Below are 17849 nucleotides of genomic sequence, written 5' to 3' on the forward strand. Positions count from 1 at the left end.
AATAATTTTAGCTCATTTATTTTCGTTAAAACAGATTTGACCCCACGCAATGACGTCACGATGATTGTCCCCCTCTGTAGTGCATGCAGAAGCGGGTTTTAATGCGACTTCTCAGGTGTTTTTGTCTCATTGCGAAGTAACTTATCAAATGTGTCGGCATAAACGGGCTTCTTTGAATCTGGACCATTACATAACTGCGGGTGGGATGGGGCGCCTGCGCATCAAATGAACGCACCCTACTAACTCTTCTACCTTGCTAGTTAGCAGGCTTTCCTTAAGTGCCACCCAAGCAGTGTTTTTGTAAAAGCTAGCGTTAGCTAGCCAACCACACTAGCCAAACCGGCAGCGTTAGCCGTTAACGTTAACCGTTTAATTGTGTGGATTTTTACAGCGAACACGACTGGAAGCTTGTTGTATCGTTGCCACACTCAGATTGGAATGAAAAGTCGATTCATATTTCCATCTTCTCATCTTATGTACGCTGCCAATGCACACAAAACTATTGAATAAAGATGTAATTTCTCAATGGAGACAATTATCCACGAGTTCGTGTAGCTACAACTAGCCACAATGAATTATATTTACATTTACGATAGCATAAAATGAATGACTGGAGGCCCGCGCGCTCGGTCACCGGCTTTTAGCTCTCGAGCGCGTGCTGCAGAATTCCTAACATCTTCCTGTGGGCGACTGCAGCAAATGCAACTTGGAGCTAGCTAACGGAGCTGCTCGTTCACTGCTGCTCCACTGAGTATTTTTATTACTGCTGCGGATACCCCACCAAAGCACAGCCAAATAATACACCAACTGTAGTCCGAGCAGCAGTTGGCTAGCCTAGCTACAGTCTCCGAGTGTTGCTGCTGCTCTCGTGACGTGACATGCTACTCATCGTCCCACACATTGTGGTATTTTTGTTTACTAATATCATATGTAATGAAATGTATTCTAGCTTTAGCGCCTTCATAGCAAAACTCACACAGTTGTGTAGCGCGGCAAGCGCAATAGCTCGCTACATCAGAGTTTTTAATCGTGAAGTCGAGAGATGTGCAGTTGTCATTTGATTTCAATAATAAAGTTACCCTACGTTTCTATTTTCGCTTCCTCAGAATATGTGGAGGGGACCCTAATTTCAGCATCCTGGAAGTAGAAAGCACAGAAGATCTGTGTCTCACACCACAGACAGGTGAGAAGTTGTTGCTTTGCACACATATCCAGTCAGTACTGAATGTAACATTATGTCCAACACTTGATGATGGCTTGCTTCTGGAGTTTCTTCTGTTTTAGTCATTAAGTTGGCTATTTTCCACCAAAAATATGATTGTTTTGATGTAGAAGTAGATGTATGCTCAGCCTTTTTTGTAAGATAGTGAGTTGGATGGCTAGTAGGCGGTGAGGAGAATACGATGTCTTGTATTTGAATTACAGACACACACACACACACACACACACACACTCAGAAACAACACAAAAGATGTCCTCTATGTGCTGAGTTTATTTTTTCTGTCCCTGTTCATTTTTAACCTCTCAATAAATGACCCTCTTGGTCTAGACACATTGTTAACAACCTGTATCCCCCACAGGTGCAGTGTGTAGCCGGGGCAGCACAGAGGAAGGAAGCTCTGGGGAGGAGGCGGCGCGGCAGCGTGCCCCTCCGGCTGTGGATGTGCTGGGTGGCAACCCCCAGGCTGCACAGAATGTGGCTGGGGAGTCACCTCGGCATGCCCCGCAGCCGGTCGCAGCTGCCCCCCGCCCAGTCCCTCCGTTCACCGGTCCGTCCACTGTGCCAGTGCCAGAGAGCAACGACTCAGCATTCCACGGCATGGAGAACGCCCCTCCAACCAAGTTGCCTGAGACTCACCCGATCGGCAGCGAGTCTAAGGACGGCGTCTCAGAAGACTTTCCCGCTGAGGAGAGCATTGCCGAAGTTGTCAGAGTTTCAAGATCTTTGCCGACATCCCTCAATGAGGACTGCAGTTCCTCTGCAGAGGTGCAAAGGCTTCCAGCCCCTCTTTGTCGTCCCCTCACCCCAGATACACAAATTGACAGCACAGTGCAAAAGTTGCAATACGGGTCACAGACTGATAAAGAGACAAGTCACTCAAATAGTCAGACAAACCAGATTCAGCCACTTAGAGAAGGTGCTGGACTCGTGGTTGTTACAGGGACGAAGGAGACACCGTCTGTCACAGTGGAATATAAACCAGAGACTGGAACAAACATGGAACTTGGTGGAAAAGAGCACACAGGCGGAAATATTCTCCCTCAACCCCAATCCCAAATCTGTTTCACAGCCTCATCTCCATCTGTCCCACAATCAGGTGTCGGTTTCAAAGTCCAAGACACCACAGAACACGGGGCTGTGGAGTCTGACCGGGATCCACTTGTCCACACAAATCGAGGCAGCCATATACCTCCGCCAGGTGCTGCGGAGCAGGCGGGCGGTCACCAGGACTCGAAATCGCCTCCGCTCCCTTTACCCTCATCTGACAACAGCGAGATTAAACAAACTGACATGTCGAAAACACAACCTAAAACCATCAAAGCCATCTCAAATGATGCCAGAGAAACACAGAAAGCAAATTCTTTGGAGTCAGTTGAGATGCTTGAGCGTGTTAAAGAGCTTGTTGACACATCTCGCAAAGAAACACAACCTCCTTCAGATGAAATACTTGAGATCCCAAAGGCAGGAGACTTGCTTCCTGGATTATACGCTTCTCCTGGAAAAGGAGACTCCGTGTCCATCAAAGCAACCGACAGAGAAGACGGCAACATCCAGAGGAGCTGCAGTCCCGTCGAAGGAGAGCAGGTGGAGAGCAGGGAAGAGCAAACTGACACCGCCACCTCCTCATCTGACTTCACAATGCTGTCGGAGCGCTCTTCCACGCAGGAGAGCTCCTCAGAATCCTCCGCAGCGCCGCCTCTGTTTGACACGGGCCTAGTTGTCTCACTCCAGGCGGGGCAGGTCGTTGAAGGAGAAACATCTCATCCTTCTGATCAAGTCATCACAACAGAGACGCCGCTGACTGCCGAGCTTGTGCATTCGCCCGACGCTCAAGAAATTGTTGTTGTCAGAGAGGACGCTCAGGTCAGCGGGAACTGGTCTAACATGCACCTGAATCAGAGTTACCTCCTGCAACGAGAAGATGGCAGCGTCTGCGAAGCCGCCATTGTTAACGAGCTGCGGTCCGAGCTCTCCACCGGAGAACCAAAGCTGTACGAAGAAAGTGTTCAGGTTGAGTTACACTCACAACCTGTGGAAGTGTATGAGTTTTGCGGCCTGGTCGAGGAGGTTGCCGAGGAAACGGTCTGCGCCAGCAGTAGTGCACAGATACCTCACTCTCCAGGATACGAGGTGAACTTGTTCAACGCATTACTAGAAAACTCTGACGAGTACACCGTCAAAGAGGATCTAGAGTCGCATCTCGAACCATCTATTCACGCAATTAACGAAGGTGACACTGTCATTATTTCCCAGCAGCCCTTGCCTTCATCACATGATGTAAATCAAATACAGGCTTGCTCCAACAGTAATTCCCATAATCTGTCCATGCAAAACAGAAGGGTGGCAGCGGTCGGGCAGCATTTGGTATTAGATGCTAACCAAGCCGTTGAAGTGGCTAACTCGAGTGAGGTTTGCTTAGTTGAGGTAGCTGCCGTCACGTCTGACTCATTCACGGTTGAACAGTCACACACCAGTCTAGAAATTGTGACACCTTGCTCACAGGTCAATGTGGCAGCAACACAGGTGAGTGACTCTCCTGTAATTCCAACAGTTGTCCCAAAACAAGAAACAGAAGCAACAGCTGGTGCATCTATCGCATCCCCGGTGGGCACTGGTGAGGACATGGGGAGGGAATCATCTGTTGCATCAGTGCATGTTTCTCATGTAGGAAAGCAGCCCTCTTTAAATCAGACTCCAGGAGTCACTGTAAGTGCCACGAAGCCTGCGTTGACAGAGAGTATTCAGAATGTGTCTGTGCCCACAGAAACCAAACCGGAGGCTTTCTGTACCGCTCGCTCCTCTAGTATTATAAGTCCAAAGCTGCTCCTTCTTAAACCGGGAGAAGCTCCTCTCCTGAAACACCCACCCTCCATGTTGGCACAGGTGTCCAAGCAACAGAATGCGGACGGCAAGCTGGCCAATGCCCACAGCTCTTGGTCTGGCACAGTGTCTGAGGAGTGCCTTCCCCGAACCGTCTCAGTGGCAGACTCTTTATGTGCGTCTGTGGCTCTCAGCAGCCAGAGAGATCAGACGCAGCGCTCCGTCAATAAAACTTCTGTGACAGCGGCTCTGCCCGTCAAAGTACAGCAGCCGACTGTGAGCGGCGGCATCTCGCTTCAGCTTGACCGGACTGCAGTGCTCCCCCCGGCAACCTCAACAAGCAAATCTGACAAAGAGGCCTTAACTGTTACTAAAACTTCAACAAGTGAAGCGGATCCCGCGTCCCGAGATGTCGTCACCCCACCTGCTACGCCTGACACCCTCTTCATGCTCGCAGCGTCGGTGGAAAGGAAAGGTACCGTCGTGGCATCTACCAGTCCCAATGACCCCATCAGCCAGCCGGACTCACTGTACGAGGAGGAGGAGGGCGAGGACATGGAGCAGGACGAACCGATGGTAGAAACCGAGGCTCAGGAGGCCACTTCCGGACAGGTTAGCAGTCCAGAGGAAGGCAGCGATGACGAACCCGACGCCGACAAAACGGAAAGTGCGATGACCACCCCCAGCTCACAGCACAAGGTATTTCATAAAGAAAGAATTATCCGTTTATTAAATCCATTTTATCAAAGCTTTAGAAAGCTGCAGAGGAAGAAGAGGGTTTCGGCAGGGTTGTGGGCCCAGAGGTAGGAAGACGACTGATACGTATTTGAAAATTAGCATCTGCATAATCTGAAGTGAGGCAAACACGGCACACGTAAGCATCGGGCCACATAACACTGAAGAGTTCGTCCTTGAAAGTCAAGATAAATCAGGTGTATCAGACTCCACAAAACAAGAGCTGAGCTGAAGTAACTGCACTGCTCATGTTATAGTGCTACAGTGATGCTAAAATGTGTTTATCGGCCTTCGTGTGTCGTCTTGTTCCAGACAAGGCTGATATTTCTAATCTGAATGACCCACTGAATGCCTCACTGAAGTAGCTCAAGAGGAGGTCAGGGCTCATTTTGCACCCTGAGGAGCAAGTTGTTGTTTGTACTTTAAGTGAGCGCTCTGTAGTTCTGCTTTAATTTTCATTCAGAAGATTTATCTTGACTGAAAACAAACACTGTCATATAGACCATCATGTCATTATGCTTCTGTGATTCAAATCAGATATGCTGGCATGGTTTTACTCCTTCTGCATGTCCATATTGATGTGAACAGTGTTATTATTATTATTATTATTATCTTTATTACCTAGTGATTTATTTGTTTTAAGTTGGCCGCATGCTAAGCCATGTGTGTTTTCCAGCATGGACAGAGCAGGACAGACAGACAGACACTGTTCCTTAAGGTAAGTGGTGGCTGTCGGACACCCAGATAGGTTCCTTCTCAACAGGATATTCACAAGCACGTGGTAGTGAGGCAGCGTCACTGTTGGAGCATTAAGAAGACTTTCCACTGACTATTTAATGTTTATAATTCTGCATGAAACGCTGACAGAAAGTCACTGAAGTCTGGAGACTGTTGCTTTAATTCATGCATGTGGCTTTTATTTCAGTGAGTCTCACTGCTTTCACCGCGCTAAGTTAATTTATAAAATAATTTCTTCATCTTTGTCCTTTAGGTACGCCAGTGGATCGCTGACAGGGTCACCACCAATTCATCTCCTGTCTCACCCTCCACCTCCTCGTCTTACCTGGGTCCCTCACCCACCGCTGATTGGTCCACCCCGCGACGGGAGAGGTCCTCGCCTCTCCGGGGTCCTCACGGGAAGTTCGTTTCTCCTTCGTCTGTCGGGGCCTACGGTTCCTCCTCTTCCCCACCCGATCAGGGCGCCCCTCAGCGCCCCCGTGGAGAGCGTCACACGGACATGGCGGAGCTAGCTAAACATGTGAGTGTTTAAAACACAGTATGTGACACGTCGTAATAACTTTTTATTTACGTGACAGTCGTGCAAAAGCAAATCAGCTGTTTGATCTTAGAAGGCATAATTATGTTTAGTGAATCAGAAAATCAGAATGTTTGATTGGTTGGTTTGAGGGATTGCAGAAGGCTGCAGTGTGTGACCGCTGGTCCAAAGCTGAACTGTGTGTATTTGCTTCCTCTCACTTCCTTTGAGCCTGCCTGCTCAGACAACGGAGAATAACTTAAACATAGCTTAAACATTTTGCTTTTAATCTGCAAAAAAACCTGGTTTACGACATAGAATTAAAACCTCCGGGAGCAGAAACACTTTTACAGGATGAGCTTCTGTTTTTTTTTTGGGCATTTTCACCAACCGTTCATACCAACGGTAGAGTCCTAACACACAGAACAGGTGGGAATCCTTGGAAATCTCACAATTAATTCTCTTTTCAAAACTGATTCTTGATCTAATAAATAGAGGGTTAGGGTTAGAAGCTCTTACTCCAGTTCGCTGTGTGCCAAACAGTGTCTTTATGTTCTATGCAGCCTGAAACATACAGTAAAACCAGTTAAGTGAAATGTAAGATGAATTGTATTTTACTCACCTGTAGCTCACGTGGTAGAATGTGTACTGTGTCCTTACAGCAGCGGCCCAGCTCCAGCCTGGACCCCTGCACGTCATCTACTGACCATCAGCACTGGTTAAATGTTTCTTGTGAACATCATTATCATTATGTCTCCATTCGCAGAGCGCAGCCTGTCAGTTATCTAAAACTCTGTACAGATGCAGACGTGTGAAATGAAGCCATTTTCCTGCAGTGCGAGTCGGTCACCGGCATGTTAGTGCTGGAGTTCAGCTTGTTATTCTCCGGGTCGTTCAGTACAAAGTATTCACAAACTGCTTTTGCTTCTTCTTTCAACGTCAATTAATAAGCTATTTAATCCCAAATGTGCCCAAACACTTTCCTTTTTTAAGAAGATGAACTACAAGATAACTCTAGTGTGTGTTAGCTGTGCACCACCGGGGGGCTGCAGTTTGCCCTCACGGTTAAGTTTATGGTTCTGTCACGATATTAACTAATGTTCTTACAGAAATAGATTTTTGGCAAATGAATCCTTCAGAATGAGAATTTCAGAACCTGTAGCCCGCCGATGTGTTTAGGATTAACTGAGCTGTAATTCATCGTGTCCTTTAGGAAGCAGACATCGAGCATCGAACCCAGGCGCTGAAGCGAGAGGGCTTCTGGTCAACGAAGCGTCTCACCCGCCTGACCGAGCCCCCGCGGCCAAAAGTTCACTGGGACTACCTGTGTGAGGAGATGCAGTGGCTCTCTGCTGACTTCGCTCAAGAGAGGCGGTGGAAGAGAGGGGTGGCCAGAAAGGTGAGTTATCCAAGTGTTTTTGCTTTAAGCTCACATTTTACCAGCCTGTTTGAAAGATTAGCTACCCTGTAGTCCCGTCGTATGTCTCATGATGCATACTGTATATGTTTTAGATGTGTTCTGTTGATGTGTTGTTAGGTGGTTCGAATGGTGATGCGACACCACGAGGAGCTGAGGCAGAAAGAAGAAAAAGCCAAGAGAGACGAGCACGCTAAAATCAGAAGAGTTGCCTCTTCCATTGCAAAGGAAGTCCGCGCCTTCTGGAGCAGCGTCGAGAAGGTACAGACGATTCACGAGACCAAGCAAGCAAAACATTCTGCATCAGTGTTCAACTGTGGAATCTGGAAGGATCATTATCCGTGTTTGACTGGTTTTGGAATAGAAATAAGACAATAACATGCATATATACTCACAGAACAAGTGAAATTATCAACCGCTTTGACGTATAAACTTGTCATCTAGGCTTTGGCTTCTATTAAAGTTCCAAAGTAAAATTGTTAAGAGTTCTGGTGTCGTATCGTTTGTCCATAAAGGTGGTGCAGTACAAGCAGCAGTCAAGACTGGAGGAAAAGAGGAAGAAGGCTTTGGACCTTCAGCTGGACTTCATTGTTGGCCAGACGGAGAAATACTCTGACCTCCTCAGCAAGTCACTCGCCCCCACCAGGCCTGCTGAAACTGTCCCTCTGACTCCCCAGAAACCTCACCCACCTCCTGTTGATGAGGATGGTGAGAAGTTATTTTTTTAATATATATAAAACCTTCTACTACAAACGGAGCGTACTGCCTCCATGTGATGGTCTGAGACCGCTTTCAGAGCTGAATCATTGGTTCAGAGGGGGACGTTGTCATAGCTACACAGCGATGGCTGAATCTTAAGCGTTTGCCACAGAGGTAAAACGTTTCATGGAAACAAAAAGCTGTTCTTTTTTGTTCCTGTCAAGGTTATTGCATCTTTGAGAGAATCGGCCACGTTCTCGGATTTCTATCGAAGATGTCTTGACTGAGTTGACGTCAGGTTTAATATCTGTCTGGGCGCTGCTTGGCGCTGGTTAGGCCTGAGACTTGTCAGACCTGTCAGACTCGCCTCAGCCCATGTTATGAATGGCAACATGGAGGTGGATGGTGACTGGAGTTTTAAGGGTTTGCTCAGTCAGAAGGGCAGACTCCACAGTGCCTCCAGTCCCAAGTGCAAAGACCGGCTGCTTGGCCATCAAGAATGTCTGTCATTGAAACAAACTCGCATTTTCATTTAATGCGTTTCAAATGTGTTAAACCAAATGAGTCCCTGAGGCCACAGAGACTGTGAAGCCTTTCTTGGCCTTGAAAAATGCGGTTTGGCTTCTCCATGGACCATTATGAACCTGGTCTGTGTAGATACACTGTGTGTCTGTCTGAGACTCCGGGAGTCTTTGTTTGTAGTCAGGAAACAGGAAAGTCTTTCTCAGATCAAAACTTCTCTGTCCTTTCTGCAGACAGAGACTTTGAGCCTCCCTGTGAGGAGGAGGATGATGAGGAGACCATAGAGGTGGAGGAGCAGCAGGAGGGCAACGACGCCGAGAGCCATCGGAGGGAGATTGAACTGCTGAAGGAGGAGGGCATGCTGCCCCTGGACCAACTACTCAGCACCCTCAAACTGCCACAGGTACCTCCATAAACCCGATGGGACTGTTACTGTAGAAGAAGAAGACCACTGAACTTGGTTTTGTACTATTGTCACAAGTTCTTATTCAGACTTCTACATCGATAGATTGATCGATCGATCGATACTTTTTACAGGGGTCGTTTCCCGTCCATTGTCGACTAAGATCCACAGAATCAAACACTTGTCCTCACTTTATTTACCACAGTTCAGTCCTCAGACCTTCATGAAGGGAAGTTTTAGTTCTTTCATTCAGAATTTAAGATGCTCAGTTGTCATTAATCACAACCAAACACTGACATCACTCTGAAGATGCCCAGAATCACAGCTGTAGCAGTAACAGAAATGGCTGCGGATGTTTTCCATCAGAACGTTTTACCACAGTTTATTTTTCTGCGTCTCTAATGTCCATTAAATACACACGTATTAATTTTAAGGCTTGGCTGATGATGATGATGATGATGATGTACAGTTCAGAGGTTCATTATTTTAGATTTTATTTAATGCAACAGATCATTTACTTTCATGACTGATCATAACTCAACATCAATTTTTCTTTAACTGCAAATATTGAAGGCGGAAACAAAATGTGAAGAATTGCCTCTTACTGAAAATCAGAAAAAACATCTGTTGCCTCAGTGAAACATTTTTATTATTAACACCAAACATACAATATTTATGTTTCAGTCGAGTCTCGTGGGTGGTGTTTCAGTAAAAATAGTGTGCTTGTGATATGGACATTTCTTTTAATCACTGAATCATTGGATTGCATAGGAGTCGGGCTCAGATGAAGAATGCTCTGATGAAACCTCTTCATCAGTGGGGGAGGAAGAGGAAGATGGTGAATTCACTGCCAATGAAGAGGATGGTAAGATGGAAACAAAAGCATACTTCTGCTACACACTTGTAGATATCTTGGTCTGTTAGTGATGTAATATTTGTTTTCTTCCTTATCCTGCTTTCAGCTGAGGATGAGGAGGACACGATCGCTGCTCAGGAGAAGGTTGAAGGAAACGTGGATCACGCAGAGGAACTGGACGACTTAGCCAAAGAAGGTCGATGCTTTTTTCAGATTCATCACTCATATGTGGTAGCTTCTAGTTTTTACTCATCGTTTGAAAAGAGGAATTGTCCTCCTGTGAAGAAATCTTCATCCGACATGGAGATGTGACCTCTGCATACGAACGAGGCAGGACCCTGCTCGACCTCATGTTCGTACTGAAACTGTTCTTAGTTGCTGTAGCATGAAATGTTGCTTCTTAACTGAGCGTCAGCATTGTAACCTTGGCCAAAGTGAGCCAGGGTCACCGCACCCTCATACAGTGCTAGAACCATCCCTCCCGCCATGTTCAAAAAAAAGAGGAGGACACAGGGCAGACTGACGGACCGCCGCTCAGCTAGCATGGACAGCGACGTGGAGCCGTTAGTCGCTACTGTCACACTCGCCGTCTCTGCTGGAAAGGCGTTTGGCGCTCAACAAGAAGCACATTTATGGCCCATTTGAGAGAGCTCTTCTGTCGGTACCTGTGTCGTAGCTGAGCGAGGAGCTCTGCTGTGAAAGGCTTGTGTCTGAGAGGAAGTGTCGCTCTGTTCCTGTTTACATGTCAGACCCAAATATCTGGTCATCAGCAGCCTCATTTGTTTACTGCCTGTTCAGAGGACAACATCGTGCTAACGTGCAGCGTGGTCTTTCTGACTGCACTTACCAGTCTTGCTAATGCTAATGCTACTAGCAGCTGCGTGAGAGAGGCACACGCTGTGGCCACAGTTAGCCAGCGTTCTGTTTTTTATACTTGCCGGGGCCACGGCCACCACAGCCGGGCGTCTCGTCTGCTTCAAACTGACCTTTCAACGCTCAGCAGACACATAAAACCAGTGTTGAGCACAAAACACATTAGATGTGATTAGCCTGTGTTTTTTGTCTGGTTAGCAGCAGCGACACGCTCAGCATTTCGCCTTATTCTCGGGATTGTTCCTCCGCCGTTAAGCCGTTTTGATCAGATAATTCCACAGTCATTTCACATTTTCCTTGTACTAATGCAGAATTTTGCATTTTTATATTGTATTAAGCCTGAAGCAGAGCTCAGTATGGGGGAGATGCGTGTGTTGTAAAGTTTGGTACATGTAGAAAAATCAGGATTTGTTAACAGTTGATCTGAGAGCTCTCCCGGCACAGTGCAGGTTAAACGTAGCCGCGTATTGTGCGAGTGCCAGTGAACTGCATGTCAATAAGCGTTTCATTCATTTTAAGCCTGTTTAAACACAGCAGCGGTAAACATCTACCCCAACATCTCTCTGTTCTCCTCGCAGGCGATATGAGTGTTGAGGAGCTGCTGGAGAAGTACAAAGGAGCGTATGCCTCAGACTTTGAGGCTCCTTCTGCATCCGGCTCTAAAGCGAGCTCTGATTCGGAGGTGTCTGGGGATGAGGAGGAGGAGACCGAAGAAGATGAGAGTGATGCAGAAAGCAACACCTCCTCCTCAGGTATTAAACAGCTCACAGGGAACCTAAACTGTTTATCTGCTTTGCTCCGTCGAGCCGAAGGTGCAACAACTTTTCAGAAGGGAAATATTTCCTTCTGTCGTTTTTATAGATCGTTCGCTGCTTTTAATACTCGCAGCTTGAATTTTCATTTTCTCTTCATTTCAAATGTGCTTCTCTCAGATTCTCCAGGAGACAGTGCAGACGATGATGACAGCGAGAAGGACGAGGACGAGAGCGAGGAAGAAGATGGCGATGACGACTGCGGGGATGAAGGAATGGAGCTCTTGCTAAAGGAGGGAGACAACAGCCCGCCTTCCTCCAGCTCACGGCCGAAGAAAGAGATCAGCCACATTGCTGCTACTGCAGAGAGCCTACAGCCCAAAGGCTACACGTTGGCTACTACAAAGGTCAGTCTTCAGAATTTAGAAGAAGATTTTGTTGTAACCTTAAATGTCTTAAATCCAGGAGAAACTGATTTAAAGTTTTAATGTTATTGCTCATTTTATTTAGAGAGCCTCAAATAGTTTCAGAAGTCGGACTGAGGATACTTGAAAGGGCAAAAATGTAGTAATTTGCAGCTTTGAACCATAATTATCTCATCTTTCTTCCAATAAAAGGTCAAGACCCCCATCCCGTTCCTGCTTCACGGCACGTTACGAGAATACCAGCACATTGGACTCGACTGGCTGGTCACCATGTACGAGAAAAAGCTGAACGGCATTCTGGCTGACGAGATGGGTCTGGGCAAAACCATCCAGACCATCGCTCTGCTCGCTCACCTCGCCTGTGAGAAAGGTGACAAACCTGGTCGAGATACTTTTAAGGCCATTTCTATATTCAGCAGTTCAATGATGTAGCTGGTTGTCCTTTTGAAGTGATACTTATATTCGGTTACAGTACTTGAACTTTCCTGTTCAATGACCTGTCGTGTTCAGGTAACTGGGGCCCTCACCTTATCATCGTCCCCACCAGTGTGATGTTGAACTGGGAGATGGAGCTGAAGCGCTGGTGTCCCGGCTTTAAAATCCTCACCTATTTTGGCAGCCAAAAGGAGAGAAAGCTGAAGAGACAGGTAATGAGTCGGTTTGGACTGGAACACATTTGTGCTGCATCTTCCTGCAGTGTTTCTGCTGAGTGACTGTGCTTTTCTCGCTTCATGTTCCCTAAGTACCGAACGGTGACCCAGATTCAGGCTTTTCTTTCCCCCATCGATGTGGTAACAGTTGCTTTTCTAAAAATCACAAATTTGAACCACATTGAGTGTCTCTTGTTTTTTTGTTTTTTTTTCTTAGGGCTGGACTAAACCTAACGCTTTCCACGTGTGCATCACTTCATACAAGCTGGTGCTGCAGGATCATCAGGCTTTCCGACGCAAGTCGTGGCGGTACCTGATCTTAGACGAGGCACAAAACATCAAGAACTTCAAGTCTCAACGCTGGCAGAGCCTGCTGAACTTCAACAGGTCGGTCGAGCGGGATGTCTTGTACTCTCAGAAATATAAACTGTAGGGCTTTAAATTAATAATTAATGTGGTGTCGCTGATTCTACAAACCTCCAGAATTAAGGAACGGAAAAATAGGTTAAACCATCGTTACAGCTGTTGTTAATAGGAACATCTCTGGCTCTACAGACTCACGATCAGTGATGTAAAATAGCTTGAACATTATGCACACACATCCAGTGGGACCAGCCAGGAATTATCAGTCCCCATCTTGTGTCCAAGGGTTGTTGCTTCAGCACATGCACCCCTTCCTCTGCAGACATGCATGAGCTATCCAAAAACATTAAGGCGTACATTCTTTGGTGTATTCTGCAGTTTAAACAGGAGAATTGTACTCTGAATATAAAGATCCTACTGTGCCAGAGAGTAAATAAGTAAATGCAATGCTTGACAATCCAAACCCTCCCTGAGCATGTGGTTTTAAGGGATGCCGTCACTCACTGACATCAGTGATACAGGCAGTGTAGACGCAGGATAAGTTTCACTTTTGTTTTCACAACAGATGGGTTGGAATCGTGCAAAAGAAGAAGGGATGCGCACTTCAGCTGTAAAAACTCAGTCAATGCAGATATTTGTGTCATTTTCAGATCAGGTTATTTATTACCTTGTTTTCCCCAAAAGAGCTGAGTTGATACGATATGTTGCTCACTGTTTGACATGATGAACCAGTAGACTGATCATAGCTCCAGCTTTCTTTTAGGAAATGGTGCCATGAGCTCAGGTCATGAGCATGTATCCATAGACTGTAGTTTTGTAAAACCAGTAACGCTCATTGTAAAAACGTCTCCTGTCTCTGTAACGCTTCCGAGCGTATTCCAGAGTGCCCCCTGTCTCATCCGTAAGCAGTTGCTTGTCACAAAAAGTCAGCGTGCATCCAGCTGTAGAAGACAAGCCGTCATCGAGTATTAGCCATGTTTGACTTTAGATTCATCCCGAAAATACACCAAACCACACAGCCATATCCCCGGGCACAGCGGCGTGTGGATGTGAAGGTTTCACCAGCCAATCTTCCCATTTTTAATGTTTTTTCTTATCAGAGTGGCTGTAATTAGACTAACTTGGCATCATTTGGCTGGTGGCCTGTTCCAGCTGGTGGTAATTTCTCACTGTTTCACGGAGCTTCAAAGAGTAGCTTCTGCACACGAGGAGGCGCACACAGTGTTTCATTGCATACAAGCTTTTAGTCATAGATCATCTTCAGGCATTCAGGGCGAATGGAGAATGAGAGAGCAGTGAGTGTGTGTATAAATGGGCAGAGCTGCAATGTATCTCAAATGTAAAACCAAGGGTGTTGTTGTCCTACGATCATCAGTCTATCATCTAGCAGTTATGGATGTACATAATATTAGATTAATTTATTGAGATTTGTTTTCACATCAAAGCTGCTAGAATCATTATTTTGATCCATCATAGTGAACCCAGAGGGACTCTGAGACTCACTTCCCCTCAGCTCTCCTTCTGTAATGTCTTTCAGCTCAATGTTTTGGTTTTCTGGCCTCTAACTTTACTGCAGCAGCAGCAGGCAGCTGTTTTCAGACACAAAAAAACTCAAAAATCTACTCTTCACTGCCTGCTCAGTGCCAAACAGCAGGCAGACAGAGTCAGCAGCTAGCTGGTGAACATAGTGGAGCCTTTAGCCGCCACGTTAGGAGCCAGATATTTCCCTCGGGTCTTGGTGGAGACCAGAACGAGAAGGAGAGTGAATGTCGGGCTTCAGATGGTCACAAACGCCACGCAGAGTGAATGTTTATGGTTCTTCGTATCTGCTAGACGTGTAAAGAGGCAGCTGTTTTCCATGTGAGCTTTATAAGGTGAGGATATGTCAGCGTTGTGTTTACAGCTCGTTGTGGCCAAGCAGCCAAAAAAAATCAATCAGTGCAGGTTTAATGAGTCTTAAACAGCAGCTTTGAAATCCATTTATCAGAACTCCTATTCTTCTACTTTGTCAACTGTCACCTTAATTATAGAAATCTTAGCATGTTTACATAAACGTCTGTACTGTCCTCTCCCTTTACAGCCACCGGCGCCTGCTGCTGACAGGAACTCCTCTCCAGAACAGCCTGATGGAGCTGTGGTCTCTGATGCATTTCCTCATGCCCCACGTCTTCCAGTCCCACCGCGAGTTCAAGGAGTGGTTCTCCAACCCTCTGACGGGAATGATCGAGGGCAGTCAGGAGTACAACGAGGGCCTGGTGAAGAGGCTCCACAAGGTGCTGAGACCGTTCCTGCTCCGGAGGATCAAGGTGGACGTGGAGAAGCAGATGCCCAAGAAATACGAGCATGTGGTGCGCTGTCGCCTCTCCAAGAGACAACGATTCCTCTACGACGACTTCATGGCACAGGCCTCGTAAGTAACTGCACAGCTGTGTAGAGCGCTGCATTATAAACGTTACTGAGCCTCATTGATATAAATGAGGTGGACGAAATAACAGAAACGCATGTCGGCATGTGAAGGAAGGATTTATTTCAGACTGTCAGAAGGTGTTTCTGTGTAACTGCTTTCTTTTTAATGTATTTGCAAGAAATTGGGATAATTTCCTCAGACTTTTTGCGTAGAATAGAAAACAACGACATACTTTTTGCATGTAATTATTCCATTTAAGTGCAGTTATTTTATTCACCACCTGTTTGTTTCTGGTCCACAGGACCCGGGAAACCCTGGCCAGCGGTCACTTCATGTCTGTGATAAATATCCTGATGCAGCTCCGCAAAGTGTGCAACCACCCCAACTTGTTTGACCCTCGACCCATCCAGTCCCCCTTCATCACGCAGCCCATTGTTTTCCACACAGCCTCCCTGGTGCAGGACGCCCTGGAGGTCTCGCCTTTGAAGGTTAGAATTAAAGGAAAAATAAATATAATTTGGTCACATTTTCCGTATAGTGAGTGATATTAAAGACTTTATTCGGATTGAGAAATGTTTTTGTGTCCTCAGCGCTGCGACCTTTCTATGTTTGACCTCGTTGGTCTGGAGAGCCGAGTGTCCCGATACCAGGCAGACGTCTTCCTGCCGCGCCACAAGGTCAGCCGCCAACTGATCCAGGAGATCATGGAGTCCCCTGAACCCCCACCAAGACCCAAACCAGTCCGCATGAAGGTCAACAGGTACGCAGCACAGCTACTGATGCTTCAGAGACTTCTGTAACCACAGACCTGCACCAGTATGCCTCTGATGTGAACAGTTGCACACACTCTCATGTGTTACTGCTGTGTTCTGTGCTGTGAGAGCGGCTTGGGTTCATGGCTAAATGTCAGAAAGAGTTGAGAGCACTTTGGAGAGGCTGAAGTAAACAGCAGTGCGTAGTCATTGGCTGATAAACCAGACGCTCGATGAGTGTAACATCTGTATATTAATGCAACGTTTGATCTTTTACATTCTGGTCCGTCTCTGCTGTAGGATGTTCCAGCCGCCTCCTAAAGGTGATAATCGACCAGTCCTACTGATGAACAAACCTACCTGCTCCGTGCCCCCTGCAGCTCAGACCCCCAAACCTCCTGCAGCTGCTGAGGTCACCTCAACCCCCGCACCTGCTCCTGTAGTTCAACAAGGCAAGTGAAGGGAGGGAAACTACTTGTAGACAAAAAGCTTGAACAATTGCTGCTGTTGTGTTTTGACTTTTTTTTTTCTCGGTTTCTTCTTTCAGTCGTGTGTTCAGTGGCGACCGCGCCCCCTCCCCGCCCATCCATGCAGCTCACTGCTCAGACTGCAGTGAGATCCAGCGCTCCAAAGCCAGTGCTGACAGTACGGCCCCCCGCCGCTTCCTGCACAGCCAGCATACCCGCTCATCCGAGTCCAAACCCCGCAAACATCATGCCCCAGAGGGTTCTGCTCAGTCCAGATATGCAAGCTAGGCTGCCTTGTAAGTGTACGCTGGTGTCAGTTTGACGTCATTTTGGTTTTAGAGTGTTTTTGATCCTCGTCTTTTTCCTGTTTTCCCTCCTAAGCTGGCGAGGTAGTGAGCATAGCCCAGCTGGCCTCCTTGGCCGGGCGACCCGTGTCCTCGTGTCAGGGCAGTAAGCCCGTCACCTTTCAGCTTCAGGGCAACAAACTGACTCTGTCTGGAGCCCAGATCCACCAAGTCCCAGCAGCTCCTGCACGGCCGGTTCAAGGTTAGTGCTGACACTGCCTTGTACTTCACAGGGGGGGTGAATGAACGAACGAAGGGTCAGTTCTTATACACCACCACGATTTACCAGTTAGAAAAATGTGGCTTTCTGTATCAGTCACTCTGTAAATATATTCAAGCGTTTCTTTAAATATGTTTTCATTCCAATAAGGTTGCAGAGTCGTCTGTCGTGTGCATCGTTCGTGCACGATGACCCACACGTGAACGTCTCTGACCAAAATAAAAGTTAACGTTTTAGAAATACGCAATTTTTCCAGTGACCCTCCACAGACCATCACTGGATTAAAAGTAAATATGAATTTATGTTTTAAAGTAATGTGAAGTTAGTTTAAAGTGGTTCACAATATGTCATTTGGAAATTCTAAGGCTTCACACCAGATGCCAAACTGCAGATTATAGGAAAAGTTTGCCTTCAGGTTTTGGCAGAGCCACAACGCTGAAGTAGTTTTTACTTTTTTATACTCAAGTGAAGCCTGACTGCAGTAAAGTTTATGACATTTGAAGTGAAAACAAGACATTGAAGTCGCTGCTTCTTCAAGATAAAATAAAATAATGAGTTCTGATACTGAAACAGAATCAAACATCCTAACTGGGATGATTTCTGTTGCAGCTCCACGTTTGATGTCTGGTGTTTTTTTAAGTGATGAAATGATGCGTCATAGTGCGGT

The 17849-nt window shown here is 46.6% G+C and overlaps 1 protein-coding gene across 1 annotated transcript in view; it reads left to right on the forward strand.

The window, feature by feature from the left end:
* The first annotated feature begins 1924 nt into the window (after positions 1–1924).
* Positions 1925–17849, forward strand: part of LOC121625342 (Snf2-related CREBBP activator protein) — a 29418-nt gene continuing 13493 nt past the window's right edge. Inside the window, exons 1-19 of the mRNA XM_041963423.1 lie at positions 1925–4741; positions 5769–6035; positions 7246–7431; positions 7570–7710; positions 7965–8157; positions 8904–9073; positions 9845–9938; positions 10036–10125; positions 11381–11554; positions 11735–11961; positions 12172–12349; positions 12490–12626; positions 12847–13016; positions 15073–15402; positions 15701–15887; positions 15990–16159; positions 16452–16603; positions 16699–16914; positions 17000–17164. Of these exons, the coding sequence (XP_041819357.1) occupies positions 2219–4741; positions 5769–6035; positions 7246–7431; positions 7570–7710; positions 7965–8157; positions 8904–9073; positions 9845–9938; positions 10036–10125; positions 11381–11554; positions 11735–11961; positions 12172–12349; positions 12490–12626; positions 12847–13016; positions 15073–15402; positions 15701–15887; positions 15990–16159; positions 16452–16603; positions 16699–16914; positions 17000–17164 (5770 nt within the window). The 5' untranslated portion in view covers positions 1925–2218. The remainder of the gene's footprint in view (positions 4742–5768; positions 6036–7245; positions 7432–7569; positions 7711–7964; positions 8158–8903; positions 9074–9844; positions 9939–10035; positions 10126–11380; positions 11555–11734; positions 11962–12171; positions 12350–12489; positions 12627–12846; positions 13017–15072; positions 15403–15700; positions 15888–15989; positions 16160–16451; positions 16604–16698; positions 16915–16999; positions 17165–17849) is intronic.

Source organism: Chelmon rostratus, chromosome 21, assembly GCF_017976325.1.
Source record: "Chelmon rostratus isolate fCheRos1 chromosome 21, fCheRos1.pri, whole genome shotgun sequence".
Taxonomy (NCBI): domain Eukaryota; kingdom Metazoa; phylum Chordata; class Actinopteri; order Chaetodontiformes; family Chaetodontidae; genus Chelmon; species Chelmon rostratus.